Source organism: Myxine glutinosa, chromosome 13 (genome assembly GCF_964187855.1).
Source record: "Myxine glutinosa chromosome 13, kmMyxGlut1.1, whole genome shotgun sequence".
NCBI classification, from domain to species: domain Eukaryota; kingdom Metazoa; phylum Chordata; class Myxini; order Myxiniformes; family Myxinidae; genus Myxine; species Myxine glutinosa.
Genome location: NC_136273.1, coordinates 60,711,423 through 60,732,480, shown reverse-complemented (window position 1 = coordinate 60,732,480; position 21,058 = coordinate 60,711,423). Strand labels below are relative to the sequence as shown.

At 44.0% G+C, this 21,058-nt stretch overlaps 1 protein-coding gene across 5 annotated transcripts in view; it reads right to left on the bottom strand.

Moving 5' to 3' along the window:
- Nucleotides 1-21,058, bottom strand: part of LOC137438373 (fibronectin type III domain-containing protein 3B) — a 320,604-nt gene that overhangs the window by 29,028 nt on the left and 270,518 nt on the right. For all 5 annotated transcript variants that reach the window (XM_078767595.1, XM_078767592.1, XM_078767593.1 and 2 more), the window contains 4 exons: nt 15,303-15,416; nt 14,972-15,121; nt 8,724-9,091; nt 7,988-8,203 (listed from right to left, as the gene is read on the bottom strand). In XM_078767595.1, the coding sequence (XP_078623721.1) occupies nt 7,988-8,203; nt 8,724-9,091; nt 14,972-15,121; nt 15,303-15,416 (848 nt within the window). The remainder of the gene's footprint in view (nt 1-7,987; nt 8,204-8,723; nt 9,092-14,971; nt 15,122-15,302; nt 15,417-21,058) is intronic.

The following is a 21,058-nucleotide window of genomic DNA, read 5'->3' as shown; positions in this document are numbered from 1 at the left end:
ATCATTGAAACCTGAGAGCATCTATTAATTACATATCATTGAAACCTGAGTGCGTCTATTATTTACACATCATTGAAACCTGAGTGCATCTATCAATTACACATCATTGAAACCTGAGTGCATCTATCAATTACACATCATTGAAACCTGAATGCATCTATAAATTACATATCATTGAAACCTGAGTACGTCTATTAATTACATACCATTGAAGCATAAGTACGTCTATTAATTACATGGCATTGAAACCTCAGTGCATCTATTAAATACATACATTTGAAACCTGATTAAATAAACCACCTTTAGAGGCCATTTTTCCCCGCAAAGCGGGGGTTGGCCTTTTTCGGGAACCGTGGTTGTTGTTGGTTTTTTGGTCCCCTTTTTGAAGCGATGTTTTACGGCCGGATGCCCTTCCTGACGCCAACCCTTTTTGCCGCCTTTAACGACAAACAGGGAATTACCAGTGAACTGGTACTCAATTAGCCGACCTCGGAAGGATGACAGGCTGAGTCAACCCCCCTACCGTTAATTCAGCGATCGACCGGGATTCGAACCCAGGATCCTAGGATCCTAAGCCGGCACCCTAGCCGCTAGCCCAACACCAGGGTTCATTTGAAACCTGATTAATTCCATTAAATACATAACATTGAAACCTGAGTGCATCTATTAATTACACGAGCGTGATTCGGCGGGTTCCACGCCCCTCACCATACGACGTTTCAGAGGGATAGGCATCTTTGAACATTTCGGTGTCTTTTAGGTCTTTTGGGTCTTCAGGGCCATTTGGGTCTTCAGGGACTTTTGGATCCTCTGGGCCTTTAAGGGTATTTTGGGTCTTCGGGGTGTTTTGGATCTTCGGGGTGTTTTAGGTCTTCGGGGTATTCGGGGGTGTTTTTGTTTTTTGTTTTTTTTTTGTATACAAGATCGAGGCTCGTGAAAGAGCGAACATTAATCACACAGAAAGACAAACCGACACATAAAACATATAACATCGGGAGCGGTAGACAAGATGGGGAGAGAGGGGGAAGGACACAAACACAACATTTGAGAGCAGGGACCGAGAGACATGGAGACATCGAGAGATCTGAGAGAGGGCAAGGGCTTTGGGGGGGGGGGGGCATGGGAAGGGGGCGGTGGGAGAGGTATAAAACATATGGACACTGCCAGGACTTCCAGGAAAGAAGTTGGAATTTCAAACAGTTCAGGAAACTCCAGGAAAGAAGTTGGAAAGTGTTTTGGGTCTTTGGGCTGCTAGGGATGTTTTGGGTCTTCAGGGTCTTTAGAGTCTTTTGGATCCTCAGGGCTTTTAAGGGTATTTTGGGTCTTCAGGGTCTTGTGGGTCTTTTGGGTCTTCAGGGGTCTTGGTGGTCTTAGGGGTCTTGGTGGTCTTAAGGGTCTTGGGTGACTTAAAGGGTCATCAAAGGTCTGAGGGGTCTCAGCAGTCTAAACGTAATTAAGAGTTCACGGACTGTATTTTGGGTGTTCATTTAAATTGAAAAAGAGACGTTTTGGTCGCATATAAACATAACCATGTATGTTTGCTCCATTATAATAAGATGGCATTAAAACAGGAGTACATCTATTAAATACATACGATTGAAACCTCAGTACGTCTGTTATTGTTAGTACTGTTATTGTGGTGCTTTGTTGTTATCTTTTCTTAAATGAGCAGTGCTGCTGCAAAACTCACCGCATTAATTTCTTTCACGGGGGCTGACATTGGTAACATTATTCTGAATGCTCGGTTGGTTGAAGCTTCACAAGTACATTCATGCCATGAGTATATATACTCATGGCATCAATTGCCTTCATGTCGCAATTCGAAACTCATCTTCACAAAACTTAACCAACTGTTAGAGAAAATCAAAAGCTGGAAACCTATTGTTTTTGAGGTCAATATGTCAAAGGTCAAGGTCACATAATCGACTATTTTTATCCCATTGACTTGATAATGGATGTAATATGCTATATATCACATATACATTTATATATATATATATATATATATATATATATATATATATATATATTATATATATATATATTATATATATATATATATATATATTATATTATATTATATATATATATATATATATATATATATATATATATATATATATATATATATATATTGCTGCGGTTTTGAGATTGGCACATTGAAGTCAACAACAACAACAACATGCATTTTAAAGGCCATTTTCCCTGCCAGAGCGGGGGTTAGCCTTGCGGTCCCCATGACAATCTTCTCCATCTTGGCCTATTTTCTGCATCTCTCCTTGTTAACCCTCTTGCACGCATTTCTTCTTCCACCATCTTTAGCCAAGTCTTTCTCGGTCTTCCCCGTCTTCTACTTCCTTCTACATTCATTTCCATCACTCTTCTCAACCAGTCACTTTCATCCTTCCTCAACACATGACCAAACCATCTCAACCTGTTCCTCTTCACAGCATCAATCACAGGCTCTATTCCCATCATCTTTCGCAATTCATCATTTGTCTTCCTCTCTCTCAACGATACTCCGCACATCCGTCGAACCATTCGCATTTCCACCCTTTCCAACCTTCGTTGCTGCTCTACGTTCATTACCCATGTCTCGCTCCCATAAATCATAACACTTCTCACACATGCAGCATACACATTTCCCTTCAGCTTCAACAACACTCCCCTCATCATCAGCACGCCACTCAATTCCCGAAACTTCTTCCATGCACATCTCACTCGAGCAACCGTTGCCGAGTCTGATCCACCTTCTCTATTCAGCATGTCTCCGAGGTAGCAAAATGTTTTCACACCTTCCAGCTTCACGCCGTCTCCAAGATCCAACTCAACATTTCCTCCATCTGCAGCTCCCTCTGTGCACACCTTACATTTGAATGTAGCTGCCCACTGGTTAATGACCCTCTCAGACCACTACATTTTTGATGAACCCACTCAGCGCACATTGTACACTGAATGGAGTTCACTCCGACACCCTTCCTACACACAGCACAGGGCCACTTCCCAGTTCTTTCCACCTCACCACATGCTTTACCACTTGCCATCACCTTCGTTTTTCCGATATTCACCTTCAGACCTTTTGTCTCCGTACATTCCTTCCACGTGTTCATCTTTTCCTTCAGTCCATCCATACTTTCCGCAATCAACACCAGATCATCTGCATACAACAACTCCCACGGTAAACCCTCCTTTACGTTCTGAGCCAGCACCTCCATCACAGCTACAAATAGTAGTGGACTTAGTACCGACCCCTGATGCACTCCCACCTTCACCTCAAACTCACCACTGTTCCCGTCCTTCGTCCTTACAGCTGTGCGCGCTCTTTTGTACATTGCCATCACTACTCTGATCAACCATTCCTCCACTCCTAACTTCCTCAATGCCCATGTCAATACTTTGCGTGGAACCCGATCGAATGCTTTCTCCAGATCAACAAACCCAAGAAACAACTTCTTCCTCTTCTCCATGTACTTCTCCTGCAACTGCCTCACAATGAAAAGCACGTCTGTCGTTCCTCTTCCTGGCATGAACCCAAACTGCATTTCGTCGATCTTCACTTTCTTCCTTATCCTCCTCTCCAACACCCTTTCCAATACCTTCATTCCATGCTTCAATAACTTTATCGCTCGGTACGAGCCACACTCCAGAGGGTCACCTTTCCCCTTGTATAGAGGGACGAGGGTACTCAGTTCCCAACCCACTGGAATGCGGCCTTCTTTCACCACCAGATTACAGATCTCTGTCATTCTCTTCACACCCCAACTTCCTGCTGCCTTCAACATATCTCCCACAACTCCCGTCGGCCTCCCGCTTTTCTACCCTTCATTGCCTCCATCTTGCCAGGCATTGCCTACCCTTCATCCCTGGTGTTGGGCTAGCGGCTAGGGTGCCAGCTTAGGATCCAAGGATCCTGGGTTCGAATCCCGGTCGATCGCTGAATTAACGCCAGGGGGGTTGACTCAGCCTGTCATCCTTCCGAGGTCGGCTAATTGAGTACCAGTTCACTGGTAATTCCCTGTTTGTCGTTAAAGGCGGCAAAAAGGGTTGGCGTCAGGAAGGGCATCCGGCCGTAAAACATTGCTTCAAATAGGGGACCGAAAAACAACAACAACCACGGTTCCCGAAAAAGGCCTTTGCGGGGAAAAATGGCCTCTAAAGGTGGGTTTTTTTTTTTTTTTTAATTGCCTTTATCGCTTCCTCAACTTCCTTCTCAGTTATCCTCTCTGCCGGTCCTAAAACTGGGTTACTCTTTATGTTGCCATCCCATTCATTCTCTGTATTCAACAGCATTTCCATATATCTTTTCCATCTTCCTTCAATTCCATCTGGGTCGACAACGATTTGTCCCACTTCATCCTTCAAGCAACTCACCCCCATCACATCACACCTCTCTTTCGCTATCTGCTTTGCAATCCTGAATACTTCTTTCTGACCCTCTTCCGAATCCAAGCGTTCTCCGAACATTTTCCTACATGCCTCCTGCGCCTTTGCTACCTCTTTCTTTGCAGCCTTCCTGGCTGCCTTATAACTTTCATGCTCTGCTGTTTCTGCTCCCGTACCCTTCGCCTTCTGCCACTCCTTGAACTTCTTCCTCTTCTCGTCAATCCTCTTTCCAACTTCATCATCCCACCACCATGTTTCCGAGTGCCTCGGTGGTCCTTTTGTCCATCCACATACCTAACCAACGGCTCCCAACAGACTAGCTTTCATTGACATCCAACCACTTTCAAGCTCAACCACATCATCCTCGACCCTACTCAGCCTCTCTTTTAATGCCTCCCTTACTGTCACCTCTTTCAACCTCCACACCTTCATTCTCGGTTGGTACTTCACCCGCCGAGCGCTCCTCGCACCTTTCATCCTTACGTCGCAGACAACCAAGTGGTGCTGTGAAACAGCCTCCTCCCCCGGGATCACCTTTGTGTCCCGGAGGTGCCCCCTATCTCGCCTACGCACCATCAGGTAGTCAACGGTTGTCGTCGACCCACCTGACGTGTATGTAACAAGCTTATTATCCTCTTTCTGGAACTGAGTATTACAAATCAACAAATCAGCTCCATCAGCAAACTCCAAAATCCTTTCACCTTCTCCATTTCTCACACCATATCCGTAACCCCCATGAACTCCGTCCAAACCATCCATACTCCTTCCCACATGTCCATTTAGGTCTCCTCCTACCACAACAACTTCCTCATCTTTCACGTTTTCCATCAGCTTCTCTGTCGCACACCAGAACTTGTCCTTCTCTTCATCGCTTCGACCAACCTGCGGAGCATATCCCGAGATGACGTTCACCAAGAGCTTTCCAATCATCATTTTCACCATCATCAACCTATCACTCACTCTAGTCACACTCACCACACTGTCTACAAACTCCTCAGAAAACAGGACACCAACACCATTCACGCCCTCCGGGCACCCTTGCCACACAAACTTGTATTTCTGTCCCTGCCTACCCTTCACCATTCTCACACCACTTCCCTTCCATCTCGTCTCTTGCACACAACATATGTCCACTCTTCTTCTGACCAATACTTCCACCACTTCTCCTGATCTCCCTGTCATTGTCCCTACATTCCATGTCCCAAACCTCAGAAACCGATCTCCACTTCAGGCTGTACCCTGCCCACATGTAGTTGTAATTGTCATGGTTCTCTTTTTGAGGCAATGTTTTTATTGCCGGATGCCCTTCCTGACGTCAACCCTCTTAGTCACCTCTTACAACACGCAGGGATACGGCGTATCTATTCTTATCCAGGGTACACACTGGGAAACGTTTAAAACATGGAAATTCTGGGGGGTGGGGGGGGGGGGCGGCGTCAGCATCACGGCTGCGGTTTAAACATATTTAAATAAATATTTAAACAAAACCATGAAAAACAATCTGGTAAAAGTCTCTAAGTGAGAACGTGGATTTGAGAAAGCAGGAGCAGAGGTGAAAGAACAAACGAGATATAGGGGGCGGGGCACAAGTCGAGACGAGGAGGCCGCACGAGACACCGGGCCGCACGAGGCGCACGAGGCGCGAACAAAGAAACGACTAATTACACACAAATTTGCAACAACTACAAAACCAAAACGAAACACACAATAACACATACACAACAAAATACGCAGCGGAAATTTGACAAAGAAACGAACGGGAAAACACTCAAACTTTGATGCCGTGGAGAGATCGAAGCAAGCCCCGTCGCTCGAGGGACCAGAAGCGGACCTGCATGTGTCATTAAATTGAAGTCATTATTGAAGTCATTGAAGTCATTAAAGGTTAAAGGTTTGCCCCCCCCCATAGTTAGTCACACGAGCAACATATAGGCCCATTTGTAGTATAGTTATGTCTTAGTATGTGTAAGAATAGGCCATTTCCCCTCTTAGTACCTGCATTGTGTAAAGACAGGAGAATAGGCCCCCAATCATTTTGTGTCCAACCTCCATTCTACCTCTATGGGCGCAATCCATCCCGCGCCCCATTTGGCTGTCCCCTAGTCGAGTTAACACGAGGCAGGGCCTCGAAAGGTGAAGGAGGGTTGAGCTCGGCGCAGCAGCGTGGGGGGACGGTAAGAGCCACCACCAATCAGAGCTCGAGCGGCATGGCATGGGAGGGCGTGGTGAAGAGAGTCTGGTGAGTTCCAGAAGGTTCGTGGGCGGGTCTATATAAGCCCATACGAAAAGCCCTCGAAAGGACTTGCAGAGAGGGAGCTTGATGACAGGACTTACAAGCAGGACTCGCAGAGCTGATCCGGAGGCGGAACGCAGAGAGAGAACGCGGAGAGGACCGGAGAACTTGCATCACTCGCCGTTGTTGAACTTTGACCCTCGCAATATAGCATACGCGCCAGGGGATAGAGGAAGAGGCATTGGCCGTACATGAACGCGGACGCAGCCAGATGCGCCGGTAACGAATCTAGCGCATTTCGACCACGCGAGTGAACGCGGCCATTACCGCGAGTGAATAATCGCCAGTCGCGCCAAAGTCCGCCCTCTACCGTGCGCCCCGAGATAACCCGATTGTTCAGGCGACACGCTACGAGCTCCTGCCTTCTCCTGCCTTCTCCTGCCTCCATCTCCACGGGACGTGCCGGGGACCGGAGAGAGCTGCACGGGAGCCATTCCTGGATGCGCTGGAGAGCATCATCCTGCCGATCAGCAATCCCCGTGTGAGTGTGTGTGTGAGACGGGCCCGTTTGTCCAGGGGTATTAAGTATAAGACTGTTTAAGGATTTCCCTGTGTCTCTTCGTCCTGGCTGTAAATACGTGCAAACATAATTAAACATCTTTGTTCTTCCTTTCCTTTCCAATTTGATCGCCTTTGTGATTTCTCCATTGGCTAAGCGTGGTACGAACTAGATCGCTCCAATCGGGTCTAGTAAGTAATAATAGCGCGGATCACGTGTACGCAAACCGCTCGGCGTATCATCATCACACGTGGTTCGTGCGGGGCTTATTTCCTCGCTTCCAGGGCAGCGCTAGTACTTAGGTAACAGCGAATTTGGTCCTGAAACCCTATTTAGCGCTGTCGGGAAGGGACGTAATAGGTTCCGGGTCGCGCCAGGTCAGTAAAGACAAGGGGACTAATCCCCCCTTGGTAAGGAGAGCGGGCCGGCGGCAGATCCGCAACAATATATATATATATATATATATATATATATATATATATATATATATATATATATATATATATATATATACATACATATATATGTATGTTTTCAATTCCATCTTGCAATAGAAGGTGTCATTTAAAGATGATAATTTTTGCCAAGTTAAAGATTTTGATGCAAAAAAAAACGAATTGTACGTGTCAAATGGGTTGCTAATGAGAAGCAGATTAGAATAACCTATGTCAAAGTTATTACTCCCATCTGAGTAAATGACCTAATTGGTAGATTAAAGACAAGGACTCTTTTGTGTAAAAATGAAAAGATATATTAAAACGACAAAGACACAGACACAAACACAAGTACATCAAACAGCCCAAGGTACCCACCTGCCATCTCCTTCATCAAGTGCTAACACATAATGAGTAGCATCACCCGACAGGCCAGGGCGTGCTGGACCTTCTCCCCAGCGCAGCTTTAGGCTATGAGGCCCAGAGGGGGCACATTCAAGCCGGGGTGGCTGGGGGGGCAGTGGGCGAGTCCTACAGACCACTGGCATAGATGGGGGCCCTCCTCCCAACCTGTTCACGGCCTGGACCGTGATCCTGAAATGAAGATTAACGACATTTCTGAGAAAGGAACAATGCTATTCGAAGGTACAAGCACCTTCCTTGTAATGCAATGATTTAAGCAACTGGTCAAGGAGGATGATGAATGCAGAAAACAGCCAATTAAGACACTGCTTGTCAGAGTCATTACCATTTACAACATTAAAAACCCCAGAAAACACTTTCAGAAATTTTCATCCTGTTTGCATTATTATATCCACACATGATTCCCAGCTGGTAAGAAAACTGGCCTAACATCCTTCGATAAAGACAGCACAATCCATGATGTAAGGCCATGCCTCTAAGTTTGTGGTCAGATTCCATTCTGTTGGGAATCAAAACGAAACTAGATGAGTTTATGATGAGTAAACTACCTAAGATGAGTAAACTACCTTTGAACTATCTTGTCCATCTATCTGCCCGAGTCAATCTGGCTGTCCGTTAACTCTATCGGCATCGATTATAAATATGATTGAATGAACTCGTGCAATAAAAAGAAAGATCCAAAGTTTCCCACCCGTATTCCATGTCTGGAAGAAAGCCACCAAGCACGAAGCTTGTACGATCACCTCCAAGCACGGAGAGCAACGGAACTCTAGTATCTTCGTCATCCTCTTCCGCGTCCACCTCAGCAGCTCCCTGGTTTATAGGTGGGGCCACACTGAGGGTGAATCCAAGTATAGGAGACCCGTTACTGGCTGGTTCAGACCATGATAAAGCGAGGCAGCGTGTAGAACACTGGTCCAATTCATGGTCGCCAAGCCAGCAGTCCGACTCCCCATCCCACTCGACCACCTGCAGCTCAGAAATGGATCCTGGTGCCCACATCGGTGCCGTGTAAAGCTCCAGAGGACTCCAGGGTCCATCGCCAATGGCATTGGCTGCCTGGGTGACATGGAATATCCTTTTTGAGTCTTAAAAAAAAATCTTTAAATACAATTGCAGCTGTCATAAATTTGGGAATAGTTAATGTATCAAATACCATATACTTGTTGAGTAGCCCACTGTCCACTGAAGTTGTAATCAATGTAAAAGTAGACTCATTTCATCTTATGTCCTTGCAAATGATGCATGTAGAATTTTAGGATATGCAGAAAGAAATGCAAATTGAACATCAGAGTATATGTAAGGACCTCAAACAAGATACAATAAACTGAAAAACAATAAACCACCATTTTCTCCAGCATCTATTACATCACCCTATCTAACACATCACATTATTAATCATGCCTATTGTACGTACCCATTATGACATCCTTAAAACAGTCTGTTTCCTGTTTGGAATGATTTTCAATTTTGTTTGACTGCCAGGCAGGCAGACAGAGTAAACATTTATCTCACTCCTCTCCGCACATGTGCGATTGGGATTCAGAGACAAAGTACAGCAAAACGAAAGACTTGTCTTAGTATTCATGTTCCGATTCGGGTCCGAAATATAACATTCAATTTAAATAAGCCATTCCTCAATCATAAACTGATAAGATGGACAGACGGATGGACAGACAGACATGACCCAATTAATTAACCCCACTTTTCGCTTCGCGTGCACGGGGTAAGTAGAACAGTCTGGTCCATCCACCCAGACTGAACAGTTTAAATTTTGTATCCCACTAGTAGCCCGGATCTGCATTATGACCATGACCAAAATCCAATCCAGACCTTGAAAAAAGCTTCTCCTTGTCACCTACCCAACTCATCCAAAAAGTTTTGTCATAATCTGTCCACAACTTTTTGAAATATCATATCACTGGCAACGATTCACTTAAAACATAAAATGTATCGCATCCGGATCTTCACCACAATTGAATCAATTCGTCCTTGTCACACACCCAACCTGCCTAAACATGTTTCGTTCGAATCCGTCCATAACCTTATGAGGTATCCTGCTCACAGTCAGAGAGACAAACAAACAAGAAGACGTCATGCAGAGCATGATACTTGCAAAATCCACCACTCCCACCCCCCCCCCCACCCCCCCCAAAAGGATGACATTGATCCATCAAATTGTTCATTTCATCAAGATTAAAATTGACGATCCTGATCAAAGCTCGGGTCAATAGGATGAAAAGTGATGATTTTAGAAGTTTGACCTTGAGTTCACCTTTGACCTTTTGGCCTTAAAAATAGTTCATTTCCCAATTTAGTGACTCAATATACAAATGCTATTCAATTTTCAAGTCAATCGGATTAAAAATGGTGATTTTAGAAATTTTACCTTCAGATGACCTTTGAACTTTGACCTAAAATCGATAGGCTCCTCAATTGGGACGACCTATACAACTTGGTGAAGTTTCGTGACGATCGGTTTAGAAATGTGACCTGTAGGCCGTTGACAAACAGACAAACAAACAAACAGACAAACAGACAAACAAGAAGACGTCATGCGTAGCACGATACTTGCAAAATCCGCCCTCCCCCACCCCTCCCCCCCCCCAAACGTTTACCATTGATACAGCAAATTGTCCATTTCATGAAGATTTAAATTTACAATCTTGATCAAAGCTCAGGTCAACAGGATGAAAAGTGACGATTTTTCAGATGAAAAATGAGGATTTTAGAAATTTGGCCCATGTTGACCTTTTGGCCTATGTTGACCTTTTGGCCTATCTTCACCTAAAATATAATTCGTGGTTGAATTCAGTGATCAGATATGCAAGTCCTCTTCAAATTTCAAGTCAATCAGATGAAAATTGAGGATTTTAGAAATGTAACCCATGTTGACCTTTTGGCCTATGTTGACCTCAAATATACTTGGTGGTTGAATTCATTGACCAGATATGCAAGTCCTCTTCAAATTTCAAGTCAATTGGTTGAAAATTGAGGATTTTAGAAATTTGGCCTATGTTGACCATTTGGCCAATGTTGACCTCAAGAATACTTGGTGGTTGAATTCAGTGACCAGATATGCAAGTGGTCTTCAAATTTCAAGTCAATCGGATGAAAATTGAGGATTTTAGAAATTTAGCAAATTTGGTGACCTTTGGCCTATGTTGACCTTTTGACCTATTAACCCCAAAAACAGTAGGCTTCTGGCTTTTGACCAACTCTACCATTTGGTGAAGTTTCGTGAAGATCGGTTGAAAATTGTGACCTGTAGGCCGGTGACAAACAAACAAACAGACAGACAGACAGACAGACAGACAGAATCACAAACACAACCGACCAATATACTTGAAAAATCTTCGATTTTGCAAGTAACAAGAAATACGTGAAATGACATGCCAATTGTGAAATGACATGACATGCAGACGATGACAATTGTGAAATCCCTAAAACAAATTTGATCTGAAAAATAAATGGTGGTTGAATTCAATGACGAAATACACAAATCCTCTTCAAATTTCAGGTCAATCGGAAGAAAATTGTCGATTTTAGAAATCAGGCCTTTGTTGATCTTTTGCCCATTATACCTAATAAATAATGGGTGGTTGAATTCAGTGACCTGACATGCAAATTCTGTACAAATTTAAAGTCAATCGGATGAAAATTGAGATTTTAGAAATCTCACCTAAGTTGTTCACCTTTGGCCTATGTTGACCTTTTTGCCTATGTTGCCCTCAAAAAGAATTGGTGTTATTGACCAAATATGAAAAGCCTCTTCAAATCAAATCACACTCTTACAATGTCTCTCCGAAAGGACCGACTGGACAACCCTCCCATCTACTTTCTCAACAATCCTCTCCAAGAAGTTCTGTCGCTCAAGCTTTTGGGTCTCACTATCTGCCATGATCTTTCTTGGGAAAACCACATTTCCAAGCTGGCCTCCAAAGCCAGTCGCCGACTGGGCATCCTCCGTCGTGCGAAGTCCTTCCTTGGCACACCTGAGCTCCTCACCACATACAAGGCTTTCATCCGCAGCTCAATGGAATACTGTTCCCCCCTCTGGGCTGGTGCACCTGCCTCACACCTTGCTCGGCTTCACGCTGTTGAGGCCAAAGCTTTCAGAATCATTGGAATCTCCTGCGATGTAGACAACTCCGAGGGCCTTTCACTCACTCACCGCAGGCAGGTTGGTGGTCTTTCTGTCTTCTACCGACTCCTCTCCGGCCTTGCTCCCCCAGCTCTCTCTGTGCTCTGTCCCCCCAATATTCCTTCAGGTCGCACAAGATCTGCCTGCAACCCTCTTATCGTTAAACTGCCAAAGTCTAGGCTCTCTGCTCACCTTCACTCTTTCATTCCCCTTTTCTCTCACCTCTGGAACAAACTCCCCCACTCCCTTCAATCCCACTCCTACCTCCAGGTCTTTAAAACAGCTGTTCACCACTATCTCTTATCTTCCCCCATCCAAAACCTTGATCTTTTCTACCCCCGGTAATTCACCCCAGGGTCCTTGCAGTGTTCATATGTTTTATTCCTCTCCCACCTCCCCCCAAGTCCTCCCGATATCCCTGCTCTCAAATATTGTGTTTGTGTCCTTCCCCCTCTCTCCCCATCTTGTCTGCCGCTCCCCTTGTTTTTTTGTGTTTTGTGTGTCGGTTTGTCTTTTTGTGTGATTAATGTTAGCTCTTTCACGAGCCTCGATCTTGTATACAAAAAAAAAAAGAAAAAAAAAAAGAAGAAATTGCAAGTCGATCGGATGAAAAATTGAGGATTTTAGAAATTCGACAAGGTTATTGACCTTTGGCCTATGTTGACCTTTTGACATCTTGACCTCAAAATCAATTGGCTAATTCCTTATGACCTACTTTACCATTAGGTGAAGTTGCGTGAACATTGATTAGCCCATCCCCTGCACAGCAGGAGTCCAGGAGCAGCTGGGTTTGACTGGGTACGGTGGGTACAGAGAGCAATGAGTTTGGGACACAAGATTTTGAGACAAACACAGAGTTGAGGTATTCGGCTTTTTCAGGTGCAGTGTTGGCTGTGTAGCCGTTTGAGGTGAGGGAGGGGATGGAGGGGGAACAAACACCAGAAACAGATTTGACCAGACGCCACCAGGATTTGGAGGAGGGAGACAGGTTTAAGAGTTCAGTCTTCAGCGTAGAGAGATATTGTTTCCTGGTTCCCCTGATGGTAGACACACACTCGAAATTTGAAGACGTAAGGAACTGAGATTACCTTCAGTTGGATTTGCTTTCCAGGAGACGAAAGCAAGTTGTTTCAGGTCAACTGCCTCATCATAAGATTCCGTGTACCATGGACGGGAGGAAGGGTATGACAACTGAAGACGAGATGGGATAAATCTGTGCATGAGAGAGAGCAGTTTACTTTGGAAGAATTCCCAGGATGAGTTGATGTCAGAGACAGTAGAGAAGGGAGACCATTACAGAAGTTTGATGGCTGCTTGAAGACCATACCAGTCGGCCTGAGTGAAATGCCAGACTCATCAGCGCTGAGGAGGCTCTTTGAGAATGGCCAGCTAGATGTCCACTAAATAGGTATAAATGGTCTTAAACGGTTTAAAATGGCCTAATGGGGTCTAAAAAGGTAGAAGAGGTCTAAATGGTGTAAAGGCCCTAAAGGTCTACGTGTCTAAAAGTTATCTTCCAATAGTCTGTAATTAATATTATTCAGTCTGTAATTAATATGTAATTAATAGAGGTAATTAATGGACATAGTCAAGGTTCAATAATAAGTAATTAATAGACGTACTGACAGTCCAACTTACGTTCAAACAGTACGTAATTAATAGACTTACTCATAGAGGTCGACCTAGACTTCATCTCGATGAGGGTTCACCAGCCATCCATATTTTTCAGTTTTATATACAATATAAATACATAGATATCAAGTGACTCGGTTGAAAATTGACGATTTACGTGACCTTGACCTTTTGACATATTGATCTCAAAAACAATAGACTTCCAGCTTGTCACTACTCCCAGCAGTTAGTGAAGTTTCATGAAGATCGGAGTAAAAATGTGACCTGTAGGCGATTGACAGATAGACAGAACAGACCAGACCGACCAATATACCAAACAAACAGACAAACAAACAGGGGTGAAAACATAACCTCTGTTCACCTTTGTAGGTGGAGGTAATGAGTAACGTTGAACGTTATTGATGAAATATGAAAGGTGTGTCTTCCCAGAAAGCTGAACATGATTAACATCTGGAAAAGTGTGGGTGAACAAAATTTATGGGACACATCATCTATTGATCGGTGTTTCCTCTCATCTGGTGCCAGGCTGTGGATGTGCATCCATGTGGATGTGCATCCATGTGCAAATCCATGCGCATTTGGATCAAACAGCTGCATGTCGAGCCACAGAATGAACTCTCGAGGGCTTCAATGCATGCCGCCCACTTCGTTTCCACTTCTCTTCAATCTAATCTCCCTTCTCTGCCCCCATTGTACCCCCAAAAAGCCTCCCCATTTTTCTCTCCCATCCTTTTCCCTCTACCCTCTTCCTACTTTTATCGATTTTTCGTTTTACAATCTGCTTCCATCCTCCCCTCATGCATATTGACATGTAATAAATGCATATTGTTCTTTAGTATGCAGCACTAGGCTGCGGGGTAACATCATTGGCTGTGTCGCCGATGCATTTCCCTCTGTAGGTTAGGGTAGGAATTTGTAATTTGTTGAGGGTGCCGGCAATAGCTCGCCTGCCCTTCACGAAGGACACGTTGGGATCTTTGACGTCCACCGACTGATTCCAGCAGACGGGATGCCCGTTTAACATCCATCTGTGGGTGCATTACCTCCAGGGCCTATGGCATCCTGCCGGTCCATATAAATACATGTCTCCAAATGACACAATTCATTTGCGCATGTGTTCCAAAAGTTTCATACAATGCCAATTGTTGCAATTAACTTCTCACCTGAACCCTGCAGTAATACTGTATCGCTGGTATGAGACCGTCTATCTCACACGTACAATTGGAATCGGTGTACACGAGATCAAGGTCATCCTGATCTTGACCCCACTCCAACCTGTATATCTCGATCTCCGAACCATTACTCTCAGCATGCTGCACACACAGAATAAATGTGGAGTTTGGTACAGTGGAACAGACATGCCTTTAAAGAGCAAAGGAAACGGAAAGAGCGCAAGAGGGAAGTGAATGGCTGAGGGGAAGGTTGAGAGCATGTCGTAGCAGGCATGCATGTGGGTAATATAAAAGCAGGAAGTGTTCAGGTGGAATGGTTTACCTCCCATGTGACATGTGCAGAATCCACGGAGAGACATTGAACTGTGAGTGCAACACACTCCGAGGGCTGCGTGGAGGCAGTATATAACTCCACAATCTCAGACAATTCTCCAAACTACAGAAAGCAAAAGAAAGAGAGAGAGGTAAGAGGGAGAGGTAAGAGGGGAGAGGTGAGAGAGAGGAGAGAGAGGAGAGAGAGGAGGGAGAGGAGAGAGAGGAGAGAGAGGAGAGAGAGGAGGGAGAGGAGAGAGAGGAGAGAGAGGAGAGAGAGAGCGAAAGAGAGAGAGAGAGAGAGAGAGAGAGAGAGACATTCGTTCCTCTTTATTACTAGGTAATCAGTGTACATGATAAAAAGTCATTTGACACATTTCATATAAATAAGGATAGGGGTTACATGAGAGCAAGGGCTAAAATTTACAAATTAACTTGGAGGACACCATCAACCAAGCTGCAAAGGGATTCCTTCACGCACCATCGCTGTGAGAAAAGTGTACAATCAATGAATTCAAACTCCAGATGTAAACGAGACGTAACTAGACCGTTAAAAATCATTAAAGCATCATCATCAGATAAAAGTAGTGCACAAATGGTTTGCATTTTGTGCTTCCTTGATAAATAAATAGCAAGTTTTGCCTCCGCAAACATGTAGTTGGCTAAAATACATTCCTCTTTACACCGGTAAGAAATATTAAAACCAAATATAAAACACAATGTGTAAAAGCCACACCTAGCCCTTCAATCACACGTGATACAACTGTACAAAGAGGAGCCACCCTCGTACATTCAATAAAAGCATGAAAAAAAGTTTCAGGGACATCACAGAAGGGACACATTTCCGAGTTGTCAGGGCATATGCGGTGAGATAACACGTTTGAAGATAAAGTATAATGTGCCAGTCGCCATTGCAGGTCCCCAGTGTGTTTGGCAATGGTTGCCCTATACATGGTGAGCCATTTGATTGTTGCGGAAGCACCAATTTGGAGCAGAAGTCTCCAGTGTGTTTGTGGTTCTGCCGGTTTACAGGGAACAATAATTCCAACACACAAGGAATAAACAGAGGATTTCTCCATTGTATTAAAATGAATAAGACCTTGGAAAGAAATTAAAAGTTTTGGAAAGGGGCATTGGACGGTTAGCTTCCACCAGTGGGTCCCATTTTAGCCCGGTTTGTTTAAACAGGCGTAATATCAGAGAGAAGATCCTCCCAATGACTCTGATAGAACGAACACCAGTAGCCACAGCAACGTCAGCTGCTGACTTCCATTTATGGAGAAAAGGTCTCAAAAGTTTTTGACCTTGGTACAATCAATATCAATGAATTTTTGCATAAAAGATCAGTCACAACAGACTCCTTTAAAAACTGGGTTTAAAAAGACTGGCTCATTAAAAAATATTGAGAGGGAATAATCACAGGTATCATGCTGAAACTGAATTGCCTGCCATGCTTCCAGCATGCTCCTGCAGAACAGGGGGACCAAAGTTAAATCAACGCTCTTGATGTCGATGAGAAAGAACTGCTGGTCAAAACGAAGTTTCTCGGCTTGCCTAAGTAGGCAGTGAGCAAAAACTTTCCACGTGACATCCGTGTACAGAAGCCGGCATAGTGAAAGGAGGCGAAAAGCCATCATCTTACTGTTGACATCGACCAACCCCTGTCCACCCTCAGCGACTGGCAGGCTTACCACGCCCGACCGGAGCCAGTGTCCCCCCCCCCCCCACCCCCCACCCCTTCCCCCCAAAAAAGTCAATAAAAACACTTGGGAGTTTTTAAGAGTCAAAGCTGGGGACTGGTGTGCCTTAAACTTATGCCACAGCATTGATGCCGCAAGATTGTTTATCATCAGGGTGCGGCCCCGATAAGAAAGCCGATTCAGTAAACCCTTCCATTTTAGAAGCCGCTGCTCAGTTTCAGTTATGAGTGTTTCCCAATTCTTCGAAACGAAGTCCGGAGTGCCTGGAGAGACCCCGAGATAATGTATCCCGTCTCGTGCCCACACAAGCTGGCTGGGCAAGGTTGGAGGAGGGGCATCACTTTGCGGACCCAAGTAGAGAGCATTGCTCTTGAGCCAGTTGATTTTTGCAGAGCTTGCTGAGCTAAACTCCTGGACACAATGAACCAAGGAAAAACATCCTCATCAGAGCGAACAATTAAGCACAGGTCGTCTGTGTAGGTGATTGTCTTGACCGGGTTTACTGCTGGAAAGGGGGCAAAACCAAGAAGGCGTGCACGCAATTGAATAAGCAAAGGCTCAACTGAAAGGGAGTACAAAAGACCAGACAAGGGGCACCCTTGGCGAGTTCCTCTACAAACAGAGAAAGGCTGGCATAAAATATTATTCACTTTTAACAAACTAAAAGTATTATTATACAATAATTTAATGTAAGAGATAAAAATTGCCCCGATACCAAAGCCCCGTAAAACAGAAAAGAGATAAAAATGATCAATTGCATCAAAAGCTTTTTCCTGGTCAAGGAAAACCAAACCAACATTCCTTTGTTCAATGGTACAAATATCGATAATGTCACGAACGATAAAAATACTATCATGTATAGTCCTTTTGGAAAAGCAGGAGGATTGGTCGGGGTGTACAATATCCCCAATCATGGGCTTAAGGCGGTTTGCAAGAGCTTTGGAAAAGATTTTATACAGTCACGTGAAAAAGTACGTACACCCCATGTAAAGTTTGACTTTTTGAACATATTTCAACATACAGCTATTTGATCTTCATTTCAACAACATTGATAGATAAAGGTGATATAATATAACAAATATCATGAAACATTTACATTTTGTAGTCCATTGTATAATTTAAATAAACATAAATGCAAATTTCGCATGTGGAAAAAGTAAGTACACCCCTACATTTATCACTACTTCAAATACCTAAAATTAGAATCAGGTGCACCAGCTCGAGTGCAAATGATTAGAACATTGTTTGTGACGATCTTGGAGGAACCTGTCTTATTTAAACCTCAGACATTTAGTTTGGCTTGCTCTTTGTTGTTGAAGTGTGCGGCGTCACCATGCCTAGATCAAAAGAGCTCTCTGAGGCCTTCAGAAAGAAGGTTATAGATGCCTACGAGTCTGGGAAGGGATTTAAAAAGATCTCCAAACAATTTGAAATCAATCATTCGACTGTCCGGAAGATCATCTACAAGTGGAGAAGATTCCAAACAACTGCCAACTTGTTCAGGCCAGGCCGCCCCAGCAAGTTCAGCCCGAGAGCAGACCGCAAGATGCTGAAAGAAGTCTCTAAGAACCCCAGAATGTCATCACGGGACCTACAGGTAGCTCTTGCCACTGTTGATGTCAAAGTGCACGAGTCGACCATTGGAAAGAGGCTGCACAAATTTGATCTACATGGGAGGTGTGCCAGGAGGAAACCTTTGTTGTCCAGAAAGAACATCAGGGCAAGACTAAAGTTTGCCAATGAACACCTTGGCAAAGACCAGCACTTCTGGAACAATGTGCTCCGGACAGATGAGTCAAAGGTAGAGCTATTTGGCCACAGTACCAGAAGACATGTTTGGTGAAAACCAAAGATAGCATTTGACCACAAGAACCTGATACCAACTGTAAAGCATGGTGGTGGAAATATTATGGTTTGGGGCAGTTTTGCTGCATCAGGGCCTGGGCAGCTCACCATCATAGAATCCACTATGAATTCTTCATTGTACCAAAGGGTGCTTGAGGATAATGTGAGGCCATCTGTCAGAAAGTTGAAGCTCAACCGAAGGTGGACCTTGCAACATGACAATAACCCTAAACATACCAGTAAATCCACCAAAGAATGGCTGAAAAGAGAGAAATGGAGGGTTCTGGAATGGCCAAGTCAAAGCCCAGATCTAAATCCCATCGAGATGTTGTGGGGGGATTTGAAACGAGCTGTGCATGCAAGAAACCCCTCAAACATCGCACAGCTGAAAGAATTCTGCATGGAGGAGTGGGCAAAAATTTCTCCCAGTTGATGTCAGAGACTGGTAGACAGTTAGAAGAAACGCCTACTTGAGGTTGTTTCTGCCAAAGGGGGCAATACCACCTATTGGAGCCAAGGGCGTACTTACTTTTTCCACATGTGAAATTTGCATTTATGTTTATTTAAATTATACAATGGACTACAAAATGTAAATGTTTCATGATATTTGTTATATTATATCACCTTTATCTATCAATATTGTTGAAATGAAGATCAAATAGCTGTATGTTGAAATATGTTGAAAAACTCAAAACTTTACATGGTGTGTACTTACTTTTTCACGTGACTGTAGTCCGTACAGAGTAACGAGATTAGACGCCAGTTTTTCAAGTTCTGAAGGACTCCTTTCTTGGGAATGAGGGCAAGTACAGCCCTGCGACAACTGAGGGGTAGCGAGCCAGATCACAAGCTGCCATTTAAAAGACCAAGTAGTTCAGGCCCCAAAAGGTTCCAAAAGGCCCGGTAGAATTCCATTGCGATTCCATCTAAGCCTGACGCCTTGCCAGTGGGTAAAGTTTGTAATGCAGAAAAAAGTTCTTCCAAAGTGACTTCCACATCCAACTGTAGACGTGCCGTTTTGGACAAGGTGGGCAAAGAGGCGACAAGAGAGTCAATCAACCCGTGATCAATGTTCTTGGCACGGTACAAGTCAGAGAAGTATTCCTTGGCGGAAACTCTGATACATTTTTGATCGTATGTCACTCTCCCTTCTTTTGTCCGAAGCAAAGTTAGTTGCTGGCTTCGTTTGGTTCGGGTTTCTAATCCAAAGAAGAACTTGGAAGAGGTATCTAGAAAACACAAATTTTCCATTCGGAGCCGGACCAAAGCTCCTCTAGCTCGCTTTACACACAATTCAGCAAGGAGCGCCTTTTTCTTAGCCAACAAAAGGTTAGTCCGTTCAGCATTAGAGGCTGAGAGGTTGGATTGTAAAGTTAGAATCTCCTTGGTAAGCAGGGATTGAAGAGAAACATCATTCTTGGTATGAAAGGATCCGTACTGCTGGCAAAACATTTTTATCTGGGCTTTTGCGTTGTCCCACCACTGTTCGAGGAGAGGGAAGGAAGCTTTCCGCAGGAGTAAAGTCTCACAGAAAACTTTAAAAGCACCAATAAAACATTTGTTTCCAGAAGACTAACATTGAATGTCCAAATAGACAGCACCACGATTACAAATCGGGGAAAAAGTGCGAAACACAACCATGTGGTGATCTGAGAAACCACTCAGGACAATACCAGTGTGGGTCACAATATTTTTTTTTAATCACTATTAATATAAAACCGGTCTAACCTTGCGAGGGACAGATGGCCATTTAATCACCAACACCACGTATACTGGTGTGTAGATGGATTTCGAGTTCTCCAGATGTCAACAAGGAAAAATGTTGTCAAAGTCCTAGTCAGAGGCACAATACTTGCTGGATAATGCTCATTCCCATTGCGATCAATGGTGGAGTCCATCGTACAATTAAAATCCCCCCCTAAACAAACAAATCAATTAAAATCAAAATGTGCAAGAGATGTTTCTAACTGTGTGAAAAAAGCAATTATATCCGTGCTGTCACTGGGTGCATAGATGTTCAGTATTGTGTGTTTAAAACCATTAAGAGTGAAAGTGAGAGAGATTAAGTACCCTTTAATTATTTCATTAAAATCAACAATGAGATTACAGAGAGAAGGATGTAGATAAATGGCTGCCCCAGCCCTAGGACACTCTAAGCTACTGAAGAACCACCTTCCTTTCATTATTCTTTCCCATTCACTCATACAGGAGGAACTACATC